General features: G+C 38.5%; 1 protein-coding gene across 3 annotated transcripts in view; it reads right to left on the bottom strand.

Moving 5' to 3' along the window:
- The window catches only part of LOC124167517 (neurexin-1), a 267,454-nt gene that overhangs the window by 12,969 nt on the left and 234,985 nt on the right, over positions 1–19,500 (bottom strand). For 2 of the 3 annotated variants that reach the window (XM_046545448.1, XM_046545449.1), the window contains exon 22: positions 16,532–16,735. In XM_046545448.1, the coding sequence (XP_046401404.1) occupies positions 16,532–16,735 (204 nt within the window). The remainder of the gene's footprint in view (positions 1–16,531; positions 16,736–19,500) is intronic. The other variant, XM_046545450.1, reaches the window with a different exon arrangement.

Below are 19,500 nucleotides of genomic sequence, written 5' to 3'. Positions count from 1 at the left end.
TTGAAATAATATACAGAGTTTACCATGGCACTACAATAAAAATGATTTGAATTAAAATTGGTAATATTAGAAAAGATATTAACATGATATTATTTCACGAAAAAATGTAATGCAGATACTATACTGATATGTCACTTAAGTAAAACAAAAGCAAGATGCAAGAAACTGCGACGAATATAACTCACATGGGTAATATTTGCGGCAAAGAAACGGATAGACATACGCATCTGATGGACCCTAAGGCCAAAACAACTTAAAGAGTATGAATTTATCGATTTAACGTTCTCAATAATGACTGAGAAACATGAAAAAGGAATGCAGAATTTTTTTAAATTAAGTAAACTAAAAGTGCAGCATCAGCTCTTCACATATGCCTTCTGTGGCGGCGCCAAATGCAATCTATCCCTGAAATACTCTGCTTTAGGCTTAGGCGTATCCCCTTTCTCAGTGGTGCCCGCAGATTGGAATGGGCAAAACCACCCGAACAAAGCTCCTTCTGACTCTGCATAGTCTGCATTCCTCGAGCGCTTTTGTTTTTTTTTTTAATTGTGAAGAGCGAATAGAAAGGTAAATTAATTTTGACACTCTCATATTACTCTTTTATTTTTATTTTATTGCTTAGACATGTTTAGTGTTTTTTGGCCATGGTGTCTGCCATCAAATGCTTTCTATTCACGCAACTCACGGACGTGCAGGTATGCTGCCGACCGCTTTCTGCCGCCCGAGGAACAATGGAAGATCAAGTATTCGCAAATGTTAATGCCACAATATTTTCTCCAAAATGAGCTACATACTTATTTATCGAACGACAGTTTACTACATGAATTTGAGACTGAGCACTTCATGTTTAACTTCATTTCTAACAGATCGCAAGAAATTACAGAGATAAGGGACTCTTGTTGAAGGTTTTACGGCGATCTCTCCAGCGAAACTCTTGCTATGGCGAGTGCCAACACCAAAAGGGCCTCGTAACAACGAATATTTTTACATTCTACTTACTATAGGGTCAATTGACGGTGCATCGGCTATCTCTCGTAATGTTCGGGGGTCTCGCAATACCCCGTACTTGCTTTAACGAGGTCCAAGTGTATGTAGTACTTTCAAATTTTCCTCAAACGTTTCCCCTTAATTTTGTTACCTTCTCTTTGCATGCTGACTTGTGTTTCAATGGCAGATGGATAGCAATGGTGGGGTGGATTTTGAACTTCCTTGCATTATTTTTACGCCACAGTGCTTGCACATGGCATATACATACATATTGATTTCTCCCTATCCAAATATAAATGTTTCCATACTATGGAAGATATTTTAATAACTATAGCTTATCATTACATTAAATTGTGACTGCACAATCTGGAACACAATCAAGAGTGATATAGATGTCAGCTGCAGCAAACTTTAACAGAATAAACGACCGCTAAGCAAGGGGTTGGCCAGCAGAAGCACATAGAGGAGAAGTGTAGGGGAAGGAACACACTCCCTATGTCTTTTGGGCAATGAGGCCACGAACAAGGGAGTCAGGGTACCTACACTGCCAATCTTGCAACTTTGTGACGTTATGGTAGAACAAAGTATACATGTATCTGCTAAGGGTGACTTTGTATGTCAGTGTCATAGAAGAGGTGAAGTGGATGTACATTACTTGTCCGCCAGTGAAATGCCAGCAGTCATTTTGACTAAGCCATTAGGCGAGGTCAAGCATTAACACTAGAACTACCGATGGAGTCATTTTGACTCCTCGCGATTTTTATTTCTCTGCCCTGACTAAAATTTTCCAAATTCCGGCCTGAAATTTCGTGACTTTTATTCATTTTTGACATGAAATAAAACTTTGCGATCAAAATAGTTCTAGAAAGTAAAATAGTACTTATTTTTTAAAATTTACCTTCGACTACCAAAGGGAGTCATTTTGACTCCCTATTGTATTTTGCTCGTCTTTTCGCCAAATAGTAATATTTGTTCAAGAGTTTATTTCTTCTTATGTTAATAATTAATTTAAATCAACCGATGGCTTAAATATATAATTATTTCGCTTTCAGGCCAATTTTTTCGAGAATTTGAAGGCATTTCTAATTTTATGGGTCCGTGTTTGGAACTACAAACCATATGAATGTCCTGATATAATTTTATCCTGCGATAAAGTGTTGAATATGCTATTCATATGGAGCATTTTCAAATTCATGTGTTTAGAAGCCGTCGTGTCTTGCCCTCATCCCTTACCCCTCCCTTCTCCCCGCCTATCAGGCTCGCTACAGCTCAATACTGTTACACAGTATTGCACTGCAGCGCTTTTATTTCACCCTTGATCTTGTGGAAGTTCATTTTCAAACCTGAAAAATTACCTTTGTATCCTTCCATTGATACAAGGATGAACCAGGAAAATAAATCAGTAGAATGAAATTAAGTTATTGTCCTAGCATTGTTGGCTCTGACAGCGCTGGCTGTCGCGCGCCGCACAGGAAAATCATGCGCTGTCCTTCGCATTAGTAAATCCAGTGAACTCTGGAATGGACTGCAGAACTCTAGTGAAGTAAGGCTTTCATTTTTCCTGACTAGCAGTATGACCAGAAGAAGTAGGCTAATGCGTGAAGTCCTTTCTATGTTGCATTCTATACCGGAAGGTAAATCGGAATGCGAAAAGGAACATCATTTCGTCTCTGACGAAGTCAAAGATTTTATTCCTCACAACGTTTCTAGCTAGTCTGAAGATTCAGACATAATACGTGCAAAAGACATGCAGTAATTTACATTTACTTTCCCTTTCATAAGGAGTTACAAAACAAAGATATTATCTATAATTATTTATCGATTCGTGTATACTGACTCACATAAAGTGATGTAAAATTGTGGAAGCACGCAAAAAAAATTATGAAGATTTTACTCTTTTCGGTGGGGAGCTAGATGCATGTATAGCCATATTTTATGCCATTGAATATGAGGTACAAATGATCTCTCTATTGCAAGTATTTGGTCAAACGACTGGGGAATACCATTATCTAAAATGAACGACTGGGAACCGGTTTGTAAAAATTTTGCATTATCTAAGATTTGATGAGAAATCTAATCAATTCCACCGGCTCAAAACTGTCAATTATGCCATCTTTTCAAGAGTGTAGGATAGATTCACAGATAATTACATTCCTTGTTAAAAACCTGGTCCATACATCACGGTTGTTGAATGAATTCTCCCCAGTAAAATCAGGTGTATTTTACTCAGTACATTCCATCTAAGCCGGACAAATACGGCCATGAATATTGGCTAGCTGTTAACAATGATAGCAAATATTTTGCAAATGCCTTCCCTAATGATGGAAAAGATTATTCACTTCATGCAGATTGCCGTTTAGTAGTACTGAAACTAATGCAAACGTTTCTGAAAAAGGCTGAAATGTTACTGTAGATAATTACATTACCTCAGTCAAACTCGCCGAACAGCGAAAAAGCTAGGGTTCTAGCATTATGGGAAAGGTAAATAATTCGAAGAGAAGTACCAAAAGAAATGAAATCACATTATTACCACAAGAACATATACTCAGCGATGGCCTATCTACTCGTTGGAAAATACTTCCGACTTAGCAGGTATTCATGGGCAGTGTACAAGGAGACTACCTAAAACATTTCGCGCAAGACGCTTTTGAAAAAGCTCGATACAGAGTCGGCTGATACTCAAATTAGATCTCGACAAAAGCGTGGCGTGTCCAATGCTGCATATTCTTCTGACGGGATTCTGCAAAAAAATATTTCCAGGCAATACCAAAGTGCAGAAAGAATCGCTCAGTTTGGAATTGTACGACCTGCCAAAAGTATTTCTGTGGGAAACTGTGGACAATGAACGACAAGTCTTGAACTGTAAAGCACCTTAGCCAAATGCGTGGCTTATCAAATGCAGTTTTTTTGCTGTATTTAATTATCTTCCCAACTTCCATATAGCCTAGGTAATATTTTTGATCATTCAAACATGATGATAAAATGTGTTGAAATGTCTATGTTTGCTGTTTTATCCAATTACTCTGTGAAAATCCTATTAAAACAACATAACATGTAGGAAAAAAGAATTTCAAAGCAATACAGTCGAAACTCGCATTTTGAAAAAATATGATTTTTTTGTTTAAATAACGTCTGAAATAATGCAATAATAAACAATAATGATAAACTAAAGCAATGTATAAATAAAAACATAGATAAACTGGAAAAATAAACAATTATAAGTTAGGAGTCAAAATGACTCCATTTGGTAGTTCTAGGAGGGGTGTCAAGTCCGGTATTCCTAGTGTTAAAACTGTATGCAAGGACTGTGTATGGCGTCAGTTTATGGGGAGGTGTTGTGAATTTAAAGGTGTTTTTTATCTGTATGGTTTTTGATCCTCTTTTGTTTCTGAGAATGTCAATTTATTTGTACTTTCGGTACTGTACTTGTGTTATGGCGGTTGTACTGAATAAACATGTTTTTACGTATCATGCGATTCCAAGATAATCTCTCTTATTTATGTAAATCCATCATCATTTGTGAAACTATTCCAAGAGTTCTCATGTAACTTGATATTTTCCTTCAAAGCTAATGATTTACGGTCTGTTTCGTCTCTGAGAGGGGAAAATACCTCAGAGGTATGGGCCGAGGGCTGATGGAGGGCCAATCTGCGACATAGTTACATACTTTCAAAGTGGTTATTATCCTACACCGCTGAGCCTCCCCCAATGGTTGTTCAATCTCTCGGGAAGATTCACACTATGTGCCTGTCATATTTTACCTTAAAGATTTCCAAGGCTGAAATTCTGTTAGGTAATCCTGCGAGACCTTTTAAATGGAATGGTTCATGAGTAGGACTAGCATTGCAGTGTATTGGCACATGGAAAGAGTGAATGGTAATTCTTTCCACTCTAATGGGGTGCTGTATTCACAGAAGCTTCAACTTAAAATTTTGGATCCAGATTAGATGTCTTCCACGACTTCAGATCCGATGTACTATATCCGGTGAAGGGCAATATCAGCAGATATTTGAAACCTGAATGTACCTGACTCAGCCATCCCTTTTCAAAACTCAATCCCATTCAAATGGCTTCCAGTTTCTTTGTAAACATCTGGCCTAAGGAAGAGGGAAGGTGATCAGCTACTATTAACAACTATTCACATTGATAGCAATCTTAACCCATTCAATGTGGATGGCTTTCATGAAAGCCATCTGCGTCTTGCCACCCGCACGGATGGCTTTCATGAAATACACGGCCTTGGGTCCTTTCTTATGCGTTATAACGGTACCACGCTCAGCCCCTTTGGTTTGCAGTCACTACGCCGCTCTTCAGTTGGTTCCTAGCTTCTGTCTAGTGCGCTTCGTTTCTGGCTACTCCAATTTTTCATTTTTCTACGAATTTTTGAACTCCGTAGAGTTTTTTACGAGAATTTTGGTGAATAAGTTTTTATTTGAAAGTGCTTTGGTCTTTTTTATTAGAATTGATATCTTCTTGAAGTATTTTTACTTCTGTTCTCAAAAAAAATGGTTTGAAAAATGGTGATGGTGGTCATATTGTGATATTCATCTGTTAGCGAGTGTATTGCCTACGTATACAGGATAATACTTTTTATATTTTCCTGGAAAACATTGGACTTCTTTTATCAAGAATTTCTTTTCAACCCAATTCAGGTAAGTCTTAAACTAAAAATTAAATTACAGTTTCTATTTTGTTTTCAAAAATTTCATTTTAAAAACCTACCGTTTATTGTTCCAACGCATTCCTACCGTAGCACTTAGCCCGTTACGTAACTATTATTTGTATCGCTTTTACAGGTCATTATTAAAAAACTAAAATGAAGCCATGTGCGATTCCGGGAACTTCCAAAAGGGCAAAAGAATCAGGATCGTCAAGTGCTGGTGCGTATTTCAATAATTGCAATGTTTTTTTTTAATTTTCGAAAATGTTTTTATGTCAGTTTATGGAATTTTTTTAACATCACCACATTTATTTAGGAGGGGCTGGAGCTTCTAATGCAAATCTGCGTGATGAGGATGCCGCCGGTCCTTCTGGAGTTTCAGGTATCCATCTTCATTTTTATTAGACTTGCATAAATCTCCCGCTAATAATCAAAGCAGTGGCTAATGTGGAATTTATTGTATTTCAGGGGCACAGCCAAAAAAATGCCACCAGAGAAGCCTTAGAGAGGAAGAAATATCTTTGTTTGTCCAAACGGTTTCTTCGGAAGAAGAAACATCAAGTGTAGACTTTTCCAATGGCGAAGAAAGTGACGAGACTTACGGTGAGACGGACAGTGATGGTGATCCCTACACACCCGCCGAAGGGACAATGACCACTACACCCGCTGTTGAGGGTACCGCTAGTTCCTTTGCCACTTGGACCCCTGAGCACCCGCGAAACAGAACAAGAATTCCTTTCTCCGGGTCCCCTGGGCTCAATGGAAGACCTGCTGCGACTGCTATGGACTATTTCTCCTTGGTTTTTTCGGAAAGTATTTATAACTTAATCCTTGAGGAAACAGAGAAAAATGCAGAGGACATATTTCTCAGTAATCCGTCACCCAGGAGGAGGATTACGGATTGGAAGCCACTCAGTAGGGAGAAATCAAATGTCTGGCTTGGATTGCTATTTCATATGGGGACAATAAAAATTAACAGAATGTCGGACTATTGGAAAACGTCCAAGTTTTTCTGTACCGATATTTCGGGAATCTATGGCAAGGGATCGTTTTCTTGGGATTTTACAAGCACTACATTTTGCAAAAAATCCCAATGAAAACGAACCCGCACCCAGTGATTGTCTTTACAAAATAAGACCTCTATTAGACAGTTTCAAGGAGACGATGGAAAATGCTGTCTTGCCAGGACGGGAACTTAGCATAGATGAGTCGATGGTATTGTGGAGAGGCCGTCTAATTTTTCGGCAATACATGCAGGAAAAGAAGCACAAGCATGGTGTGAAGTTGTACATGCTTTGTGAGCCGTCTGGCTTAGTCCACCGATTGATAATTTGTACGGGTTCGGGGGATAATGAATTGGGTGGACGGGGACATGGCGATAAAGTCGTAAAAAAATTGCTGGAAAATTTTGAAAATCATGGCCACAGTGTGTTCATGAACAATTATTACAACAACGTTGGATTGACTACGGACCTTCTTTGTAAAAAAATTTATTGTACAGGTACATTGAGGCAAAATAGGAAGGACAACCCAAAAAATATATTTGGTCACAAATTAGCGAAAGGAGAGGTTTGTTCTCGGTGGAGTGAGGAGGGAATATGTGTTTTTCGCTGGAAAGACAAGCGGGACATATCAATGATCTCATCGGAGTTTGGAAGTGACCTAGTGGCAACCACCAGACAAGGCAAGGAGAAACCAGAGGCCGTGGTTGCATATAATAAATTCATGGGTGGAGTCGATCATTGCGACCAGCTCCTTGCATATTATACGTGTGAGCACAAAACTCTAAAGTGGTACAAAAAAGTTGCGATTCACATTTAACAAATTATGGTTGTCAACAGCTACATTCTCTACAACAAGTATAGTGGTGAACGGAAAAGCCTGTACGAATTCCGAATGGAACTGATTGAGTCCCTTATTTCAAGTGGCTCAAAGAAATCCGTGAGGAGTATACCATCACCAGCTGCTGCAACTCATTATCCTGCCCCAACAGAATTCACGGCCAAGGGAAAAAAATTGCAAAAAAGATGTCGGGTTTGCTACGCCAAAGGAGTGAGAAAATTGGTTGTATATATTTGCCCAGACTGTGAGGGTCAACCAGGGCTTTGCCTTCGCCCTTGTTTTTATGAATACCATAAAACAAAATTGAAATTTTTATTTGAACTGTAAAATTGTAAAAAGTTCATTTTTTGATATGCATTGTTTATGTTTTTGGCTGCAATTTTTATGAGTTTAGATTAATAAATATTATTTGATATTTCTTCTAAAATAATTTTGTTTTCAATATTTTAATATACATACTTCACCAAACCAAATGTTTTAGAAAAGTAAGGTAACATACGGAAGGCGAATATTTTTTCGAGATTTAAAAGTTTTGATGACTAAACTCCGAAATTGCGATATAAATAAACTAAAATGCCATGTGAAAGGAAAGAGGGCAAAATGTCATGCATGTGTATGAAGCTAAGTGCATTGACCTCGGGAAAATATAGAATTGGAAAGATTTTGGAATTTCCTATGGTGAGCGCTGAGACAAGAAGTACGGGGGTTGGCCGGGACTGTGAGCAGGTAGGAATGCCGAGGGGCGAACGAGAAGGGATCAGGGGAAAGCGCTTCTGTGGAGAGAGGACAGTGGTGCGACGCACTTACCTACCCATAAAAATATAATGACCAGGGAGGGGGTAGGATCTTCGGGACAGCTACAAGCTTATGAATGTCGGGAGGAAAGTCCACGCAGTAAATGGCCATTTGGGACAAAAGGCCGAAAACATGAGTAAAAACATGTCCTAGTGTAAAGGAATTGAAATACCGGTCATCAAATGCAAAAGATATTTCCGACTACAGAGTTACAACGTTAAAAAAAACGTAAACATTTTGTCAGCAATACTATTCATTCTGTTAAAAGTTTATAAAAACGACCAATGACGTAGAGCAGACAAACAATCCTATTATCATTTTGGTGTAGAATAAGACAATAATGTTACAAAAAGAGAGGCTAAGATATATTATATATGTATATACAATGAATATATTTATGAATATGATACCGATAACAATTAATCTATTTCTTATTCCACATACAACGAGTGAAAGCAAATAAATTTCAATTACCAAAATTCAGACACCAAAAAATTATATTTTCACCGAGGATTACAGATAATTTTCGCAGCGAAAGAAAAAGAAATGCAGGTTGCATAACGACGGATTTTCAGCGGAGCTGATGTCTTTCATGAAAGCCATTTTTTTTATTACGAAAAATGAGGTAAAACATACTAATTGATATTTTTAAATGGTTTATGGTCACTCAAAACACAATTACAGATATGAAAATGTAAAAATTTAAATTCCGACACTGGGAAAGAAATTTGCAAAGAGACCCGCATTGAATGGGTTAAACAGCTATTGGTGCAATTTGAACACAACCCTTATTTGAGGTTGAAGATGATGCCAATTGTAAACAAGGCTTTACACAGTATTCCACCAAAGCTCCATAGAATAGTGTAATATACAGTACAACCTCGATATAACGACACCCCACGGTGCAATTGTAAACACTCGCTATAGCGAATTGTCGCTTTACCGGAGGTGGAGCAAATAACAGCCTATACACCTGTTTTGAACAGATACACAGGAACAGGGCGACAGATAAACATCTATCCGATAAACGTAAGCATAAATCCAGACGAAAGGCGATGTTTTTTTGCATCACTAAATTTCCTTACTCAAATAACGACTAACTATTCAAACAATTTATAAGCGCCGCACTGAATAAAAATCATGCAAAGCATTGGTTCGTCAATCATTATATTTATCGAACGACAGTTTACCACATAAATTTGAGACTGAGCACTCCATTAACTTCATTTCTAACAGATCGCTAGCAATTACAGAGGTTAAGGAGTCTTGATGAAAGTCTTCCGGCGGTGAAACCCTCGCTATGGCGAGAGCCAACACCGAAAGGGTCTCGTAAAAACGAATTTTTTAACACGCTTATTATAGGGTCAATTGACGGTGCATCGGCTATCTCTCGTAATAGCGGGGGTGTCGCTATAGCCCGTACTCGCTTTAACGAGGTTCCACTGTACTGATTTTTTATATGACTGCTAAGTAATCAGAATTATGTAGTAATAAAGAAAATCACTGCATTATGAATGCTTTTTAAATTGAATTTTACAAAATCATAGGATTTTAAAATGCCCAAAACATAGACTTCAATTTTTGAGGATAAGAAAAGTATACAATTACCCATATAGATATGTAGGTATAACATTAGACTTATTGAAAAAAATAAAGGAAAACTTTTCAGGAAAGGAAAATTTGATCCTAAATTATGCATGCCTTGGTGCATTCTTATGTCATAAGCATGTGAATGAGCAGCCTTAGTACACACAGCAAAGTAAGCAATGACCTCTGAGACCTTACTGCCAATTCATAATTGGGGCCAAGAGAGATTTGCATCTCTCCAGGAATCAGTTTTCTTTCATCAAATGAAACAGAACAATTCTTCGGTTCCATGCAAGACCATCAATTGAGAAAGTTATTATCTGTGCTTCCATATATGTGCCGTTCCAACTGTAATTATGGTGCACATAGGGATATAAAACTACAGTTAAGGACCTCAAATCCAGAAAGCTTGGGACCGAAGGCTTTCTGGATTTCTGTTTTTTCTGGATTTCTGGTCTTCATAGTATATTTAGCAAATTAATTAATTTATACATGTGTTCAGGATCTTGTACTTGATATTTGATATCCTTGTGTGTCCCTGACAAGGTTCTTAGCATATGTCCATAGTATGTGCTAAATTCCTCCTCATCCCAGAACAAGGCTTGGAGAGTGGTGCCACCAGGTGGCAAGTCAAAACACTAGGCAGAGGAATTTTCAAATGTTCTGGATTTCGGGTTTTCCAGGTTTAAGGATTCCGGATTTGAGGTCCTCAACTATATTTCTAAATCAAAGTTGGATGTGTCACAAAAAGTGGTCCATAGTGTATACCTAGCAAAACAAAATTTGATTAATTTCGTGATTAAATAAAATTCTACAATGGCAGCTAGGCCGTAAATGTAGAAAGCTCCATTTTGTTCATTTAATAGGAATTTTTCACTGGTTTCAACATATATTTGCCCTTTAAGAGCGATGTGAGCTGATCAAATAACCTTCTCATTTCTAAGGCTTGCTCAGATAAGGGCAAATGTGATAAGGGTGCATTTGGTTGAGGAAAAGAAGTATCGACGTTAAAACAAGTCGATTTAATTGACGGTATAAGTAGAGATCTGTGAAAGTGGTTTTATTTTTTGCTAAAATTCGTTTTAAAACTATGTGATCTCGGTATTATAGAAAATCTTGGCGGTGTTATAATGTTAAAATTTTTGCACATTTCTTGGTGTTTTATTATTTTTTTGGTGCACATTTCATGATTGCTTATACTTTTTGAAGCATTTTACATAACATTAAATAAAATTTCAACACTACAAAATTTCTGATAAAACCAAATGAAGGAAATGGTTCAAGGTACATATATCAATGGTTCAAGCATTAATATTTTCGAGTGAGCAAGAAAAGGTGCATCGTGAACCAGTGGTGGCTTGTGGTAATTTATCTAGGGTGTGCATTAGAGCAGATATAGGATGATTTAATTATATTATGTTAATCCTAATCCATGAGCGTCATATTTCGTCGTAATAGAATACATAGCAAGCAAAACATATCACTGGTACACTCTACCCTTAAAATTGCATGAAAAGAAATAATATTAGCATGTGTGAAAATAATTATTCTCAACACACCTTTACAAGTGACGGTAGTTGAAATTCATTCTCTTTTCCTTACACCCTATGAGGAAGTAGTGTAGAAAACGGCTATACAGATGGCTCTGTAGACGGACTAGGATCCTGGGCTCAGGTAGTGTAGGTGGCGGCTACACCACTACACTACCTGCTAGTTAGTCACCAAAAACATGCGCGTGCGCATTCGCATGGTTATGAGTCTGCTCCCATCGCCCCTTTGAAAAGCACATACCCCCCCCGCTTACCTCGTTCCGCCAGAGCTCCCTTAAGCGATCGCACAGACCGAAAATGCGCCCGGCACGATGCCACGGGATCGCACACTTGTAGAGGGGTGAATTCGAAAAGGAGATAGCTGTAGCCTTCGGAGGCTCATGTTTCTTGCATATGCAGACAGTACTTTTATCTTTCGCGTTGCAAAGGAATAGTTTTCTTTTATAATTTATTCATCTTTGGGTGTGCACTTGCTAACATGCGTATACGCACGCGCCGCCACTGCCGTGAACACTTCACTTGATTAATTGTCTTTGTGAGGAAGAGTAGAGTAAAAATTGACCAAATAGTACTGAAATTTGTTTTCAGTTATATTCTATTAATTTAGACCAATAACACAATATTTAAGCTCTTCCTGCTTCATTTTCCTTATAATCAGAATGTATTTATCGCAAATACGATCAACACACAGCAAATCCCCACTACATACCCTTCATCTATGTACTTTGAGAGCCTTTCCTGAATTTTTGGATTATCAAGAATCTCTACACTAAATCCAGCATTTAAAAATCCTTCTGTGCTACGGACAACAAACTCCTCTTTCGCCTCCTTCACTTTCTTTGACTGAGTAACCAGATGACCAAGTAAACTTGACACATTCCTTGTCAGGAAGTAAACAAAATAACTGTTTTACGAAGAGAACTCTGAAGGAAATAATAACCCTGCTGTATCCTTCCATTATAATAATAATATAGTCATGGTGTTCCAGTTTTGGTGGTGACACAGAGATAATTCAAGCACAAATTATCAGGAGTTTACTGTAGAGTGATAGGCCCACATGTGTTATGTTTTGCATAACCCGTTTAGACCATTCTTCGACAGCAACCCGCAACACACATGGTCCTATCACTCTACATGCATATTTCTCCGGGTCATAATGTGATATGGGTACATTTTTTTCAGCTAAATACTTCCCAATCACATTTTCCGTGATCTGAGCATGCCATAGAGATGACAAGATCATTTGATATGTAACGTATTCCATTATTGCTTATAAAGTGCTCATTAATGTCAAAATCAGTGAAAAAATCTTATAAAATTACCAAAACCAAAGCTTTCCACATTTGTCTGAATTGAGTGCACCTTTAAAACCTTACCTTTCAGCATAGGCGGATCCAGAAGGGGGGCACAGGGGCACGTGCCCCCCCCAGACCCTCAAAAATATGCAAGATTTTTAATACGGTCCCATGATCATTGCATTCGTTTTGTATTACGAGGTATCCTTGTGCCCCACCCAGAACAAAGCCTTGCTTGTGCCCCTCCCAGAAAAAAATCCTGGATCCGCCCCTGCCTTTCAGCAAATCATCTTCCACTAACCTTCACACAATCTTCATTACCCTTAAAATGCCACTTACAGGCTACAAGTTGTGATCCATCAAACTTTGAAATTCCAAAAAAGTTTTAAAAAATTGAATTCATGAGTTCCAAAACCACTTGATTCCATACAGCAAAGTTTTGAGACCAATCAGTTCTTCACAGTGTCTTCAAATCTATCTAAGGTGACACTTTGTCTCTTCCTCATGAATAATGTTATTACAGTAAAATTCGGTTATAACGCGGGTCTAGGGGGACATAGTTTACACCCGCGTTATCAGACAACCGCGTTATTACGGGAATCTGCGTGGGAAGCAATAAAAAAACCCTTTAAGGTAATTTTTATAGCCAATTTACTTGCGTAATACATTATTAAAATATTTATTTTATGATTTAGCCGCTCTACTTTAACGGGAGTTACTAAAGTACTCGGATATTTTCTTTTGCCGCTATAGTTGATGGCGTTTCTTTGTCACGTAATTTTTTATGCTTTGCAAGTGCAACAGATGAATACTATCACAATCACTTTGTCCCTCCAACCAATTCATCAATTCACTTATATTATGTAATAAATGGCCAATTTTTGGCATCTTGACCTCACTTTCGTCTTCTTCATTCTCGCTCTCATCTTCCGATGATGCAGCTGTTTTTGTGCGGCTCAGGACTGTTGCCACAATTTCTTCGTCACTCTTATAAGCAGATACAGGAGTTTCCTCGTCTTCGCGAACCCAGGCCTCGAGATCACTCACAAATAGTTTATTACAAAGAACATCTGAAGCTTCACGTGCGTCCTCTTCCGTGAAACCCAAAAACTCGTCTTCGTCTTCCATGCTATTGCCCGCTGTATACTCGCACTTTGACCAGCAATTTAGGATTGTAGCTGAAGTTATTTTCTTCCATGCCAAACCAATATTATAAGCCATGTTCTTCAGGGTGACTGTTTTCAGATATTCTTGTACCTGCAGTTCTGAATTTATGACACTAGTGAGCAATTCCCGCCGATAGTGGGCTTTAAATGCTCTGATTATCCCTTGGTCCATGGGGTGAATAAGAGCTGTCGTATTTTTTGGTAAAAACGAAGCCACTATTTTGCCATCCCTCGATATCAAGAGCTCAGAAGACGGATGGGCCGGACAGTTATCTAACAGAAGTAGTGCCTTCTCTTCTAACTTTTTTGATCTAAGTGGCTCTTAACCGATGGAACAAAATCTTCATTGAACCAAGATAAAAAAATGTCTCGAGTCATCCAGGCATTCTGACTGTTTTTGTAATTTATGGGTAGTGCTGTCATATTAACGTGCTTGAAGCACCGAGGACTTCGATTTTTACCAATACACAGAGGTTTTAACTTGTGACTTCCTGATTTGTTCGCGCACAGTAATAAAGTCACTCTTTCTTTGCTCATTTTTATTCCGGATTTATTTGCCGACTTCTTAATATCAAGTGATTTTGTTGGAAGCAATCTGTAGTAGAGAGCGGTTTCATCGCAGTTATACAATTGCTCTTCAGTGTACTCACCCTCATCAATCATCTTGCGTAAAGTCCCACAGAATTCTCTTGCTGCTTCACTGTCACTGGAACGAGATTCTCCTTGCATGTTAACTTGCGCTACCCCGTGGCGAATTTTCCACCTCGATAGCCAGCCAGCAGAAGCAACAAAATCATGAGCACCACCTATTTTTTTATTTAATTTAATTGCCTGTGCTTGTAAAAGTGGACCGGATAATGGAACACCTTCACTGCGCTTCTGAACAAACCACGTAAACAAACATTCATCCACATCACCAGCAGCACTCAATCTGGCCTTTTTTCTATCAAGTCCTATTTCGTCATCCACTTGATCAACAAGTGATCGTAATTTATCTTCTTCTTTCATCCAACCACGAATAGTTCCTTCAGGAACACCAAACTCCCTGAATAAACTTGATTTTGAATCACCGCGTTTCACTCTGTCGATTATGCCCAACTTTTCTTTAAATGTGTAAGTTTTCCTTTTGGCAGACATCGTTTTTACCCTAAAATCAATGAAAATTTTCGTAAAAAAGTAATTTTCATATTAATATTAAGCCAAAGACAAAGGTAAAACCGCTCATTCATCATTAAATGCTCGAAGCCTGTGGGCATTGAGTACCTACCTTGGTTTGAGCGCCGCGGTGCGAATGTACGAAAGAGAATTATCTCAATCTCCCTGAATCTCGAAAATTATTATAGCCGTGCAAAACACTTTTCAGCTCGAGTTCACAAGACACAATGACCGATCAGGAATTACCGAGTTTTTTTTATGGCTACGAAACAATGTATGGAATACGTCGCCAACCGCGTTAATACAGTCGCTTGAAGTAGCGCCGTTGCGACGCGTCGGTAGACACGCCGAGATAAAATTCGCCACAAAGTTACCTACCTCAAAAAAAAGGTCAATGTAATCATTTCGGGGGACATGGTGAGACCCGCGGTATATCCGAAACCGCGGTAAAGTGAGGCGCTTAATAACCGGAATTTACTGTATTTGTAATTTTCATTCTGGAAAAATATCCAATCAACTGTTCTATAAGCACCAAAGATACGTGATCATTCCACGCCACCTCAGGTTATTGTTGAATGTGTACTTTGCCTCACAGATATTTATGGAAAGAGGTAGACATCTTGAACTCTTTGCAAATGGACTCCAAACCAACTTTGCACAGAAAGATTCAAAACATTTACTCAATTCAACATCCGCCTAAACTTTTATATCCTTAAAGATGTACTGTTGCTAATGTTAAGATTGTACAAGATTCAATGAAGGTTTTTTGTATTTGGCAGCTATTTTGTTTACCTATATGTGCTGCCCCATTTCTGGTTATATCTGTAAGCATTGCTTGTGGTGCCTCCATGCAGTGGCATCAGTGCATTAAAGTTTGATTCGTGGCGTGAATTCTGACATGTGCAGTTACAATTTCAAATGCTCCTTAAGATTCCATGCGATCGGCATAGAATTCAAGAAGTTAATTGGTTAAGATCAACTAAATTCAACAATTTCAAATCTACCAGAGGTGCATTAATGGCAGAGAAATTCACAATAATTGCCATGGACAAAATTCCTCTGGACTGGGAATTGAACCACGGGCCACTACACCATTTGAAGCAGCCACCCAAGGTCCTTCATTTGCATGGCAATCCACCCAAGTCCAAGGTGTCGGTTCCTTTGTAATCCATCAAGAGTGGCAGTGCGAGGGGATATGGGCAAAGAAATCACTAGCAAAGATAAAACTGCGCTAAAGCTGTGCATGGTGCTAGAGCAACGTATGCCAAACGTGCCACGTCAATGGTCGTGAATGAATGGCGGTGATTGATTGCCAGTCCATAGGAATTTGTACCCAACGCAATTAGAGTGAATTTAGTGCTAGAGAGTTTTCCAAAAGACGTGAGAAGAATCAAGAGGTGTGTGAGAGAGAGAATAAGAGTGCTGGTTGTGCCAATGAAAATGGTGTTCCAAGCAGAGAGCCAAATGTTCAGAATGAGTGTTTAGATGTTTAACCTCTGCTCTCGGGGCTAGCTTCCTCCGTGGTCACCGCCTCACCTGACCCAGAGCCCGTGAAGCAGTCTTCGTCATCGCACGGCTTGGCACTGCCCTGATGCTGGCCGCCTCGCCCAGATGCCGACCCTCCCGAGGACCCCTTTGGAGGGGCCGTGGGCGGAGGCCGAGTTGGCGGCACGTACACTGGAGTGATCAAGTCGTCCCCTGCAGCGAGAAACAATAAATGCTTCAGTCCATCACACACCACCACAACGACCATATAAATCACAGCAATCCATAAATTGAGTGTGGCCATCAAAATGAGAGAGTGCTTAGCTTGAGGTACATTTCGGTCCGGTTGCTATGCTAATAAATTCAACTCAATGCAATTCCAATGCTAAGATAGATATAATATGTACATAGCGTCCTTGTCAACAGCAGACTTTCTGGACTGGAACAACTGGAGATGGCCACCCAAATATCATTTTTCACTGCCTATAAGCCTTTGATGAGTCCTTGTCAATGCCTAAGGTACACCTATTAGGGCATTGGAAGACATTTACTCCAGAAAATCTCTGCAAGGAGTTTATATAGCTCTACAATTGATCAAAAATTATCAGAACCCTCAGGGAATATCTGGGAAATGCTTGACTACCCATCCTCGCTCAATGCAAAACTGCCAGTAGGGTAGTTGTGGATAGTCAGACCAAATTGCTTCGGGGCTAATAATATTTAGTCACGCAATGAACTAAAAATTTAATTCATTTAAATCAAATTTAATATTTACGAGTAAATGCCAATATTCATAAAAAAGTGATGAACCCTTGCCTGAATATAAGTTCACCGTGACTGAAGAATACAGAGGACAATTTTGTTGTTTTTTAACCAATATTTCAATGGTTTGAGACCTAAATTCTGACAACACATATGTAGCAATCAATTTCGAAATAGTGCCACATTTGTAATGTGGATATGGGTTGGTGAATTTTGGATTGATAAAAAATACCCTTCATGAAAATATGTAGTGGGATGAAGGAGATGTACCCACATCATAAAATCATCACAAAGGAGATATGTGCACATCTCAAATGGTAAGAAGTCCAGCGTGAAGGGTCACAAAAGGAAAAAGACAATATGGCAATATAGTCGTGGCTACAGTATTGGATTCCAGTCTTTTTTGAGGAATAGGTACTCTGGGTGGGTGAGTGGTGGTAAAAATGTAGAAGAAATCTGGAGCAATTTTAAGAAGATAATGGAAGAAGCATTAAACCTCTTTGTTCCAAAAAAAAAAAGCTACCAAAGCAAGAACTGATTCGGAATTTTACAACAAAACTCTCAGATCACTGACGAGAAAAGTTAGGATTAGTTATAGGAAATGGAACGAAAGCTCGGATTAACTAAAAAAGTACAAAATGCTGATATGCATATTAAATAGGGAAAAGAAAATAGCCAAGGAAAAATTTTTGCAAAACACAATTACTAAAAATAATGGCAACCTGTTTTTTAAATGCATGAGGAAGAGGAGAGATAATAAGGGAAAAATAGAAGTTTTAAAAAACGGAGAAGGAACCATAATCACAGATGACAAAGATAAGGCCAATGCCCTCGATATTGTACGCTTGTGATTTTTCAGGGATAGAAACCAAAACGAAAATATTACTGATGTAACCCAAACAATAGGACAACAGGAAGACAATGATTTGGTTATTTCGAGACTGATTAAAACTTTGAGCTCAGAAATTTTCAGCAACATTAGAAAAACAAGAAAAAAGAAGTGAGTACGAACTAATGGAATTTCTAGCGATTCATTGAAATTGGGTGGCTTGGCTGTTTCAAATTATATATACTATCTATTCAATGTTACAATGAACAACAATGCCTTACCTATAGTGACTTAAAGAAGGGCTGAGTAATGCCAATATTCAAAGGAGAAGATAAAGATCTTGTGGAAAATTAAAGACCGGTAAGTCTGACTTCTGTAGAATGCAAATTGTTAGAAAAGATCATGACAAATTACCTTTGGGATTTATGGGAATGCAAGAATTGGTTGTATAACCACCAACATGGGTATAGAAAAGGCCACTCACCTGAAACCCAACTGTTAGGATTTCGCCATCAATTCGCAGACTCTATAGATGCGGGAAAAGAATTAGATGCTGTAATAGTCGATCTTTCTAAGACTTTTGATAAAGTTGACCATGAACGTCTTATGCTTAAGATGAGACAGTTGCCAATGGGAATAGATGAAAGAGTTATCATGTGGATCGATGAATTACTCAAGGACAGGACACAAAGAGTAAGGGTAGCGGGGCTGAATGCTCAGAGACAGCAAGGGTAATGTCCAGTGTTCCTCAAGCAACGTTTATTGTTATTAGTATACTTAAATGACCTCCCAGAAAAAAATTAATTCCAATTCAAGGCTTTTTGGGGATGACTGCATTATTTATACAAAAATTGAAAATCAAATAGATTAGGGAGCTCTTCAGGATGACGCGTAAACAAATTAATGAATTGGGTAACGAGAAACAGGATTGAAATAAAAATTATGAATTCTTGGGTAGTTTAATCCAAAAATTGAACAGCTTTAAATATTTAGGAGTTCATTTCACTAAAAATTTAGGATGGAGTTTAAATGTCAAACACACAATCAAAAAATCGTTTAAAATACTGGACTGGCTAATGAGAAACCTCAGAAGAAGCACTAGGGTTACTAAATAAATGGCCCATACAATTCTGGTACGACCAACCTTAGAGTATTCTTCTCTTGTTAGGGGCCCACATTATAAAGGAGAGGTGACGAACTTGGAGAAGGTGCAGAGAAAAGCTAGCTGCTAGGTATTTGTTGGGAAAGCACGAGAAAACGAAGAGCATTTCAAGAATGCTCAGAGTTCTGGGGTGGGAGAGTTTACAGGAGAGGAGGAAAAGGAGCAGGCTATGCGGTATGTTTAAAATAATGAGTGGGGAAAAAGCATGGAAAGATTTTGGGAAGG

Source organism: Ischnura elegans, chromosome 11, assembly GCF_921293095.1.
Source record: "Ischnura elegans chromosome 11, ioIscEleg1.1, whole genome shotgun sequence".
Lineage (NCBI taxonomy): Eukaryota > Metazoa > Arthropoda > Insecta > Odonata > Coenagrionidae > Ischnura > Ischnura elegans.
This window is presented reverse-complemented; position numbering and strand designations above follow the sequence as displayed.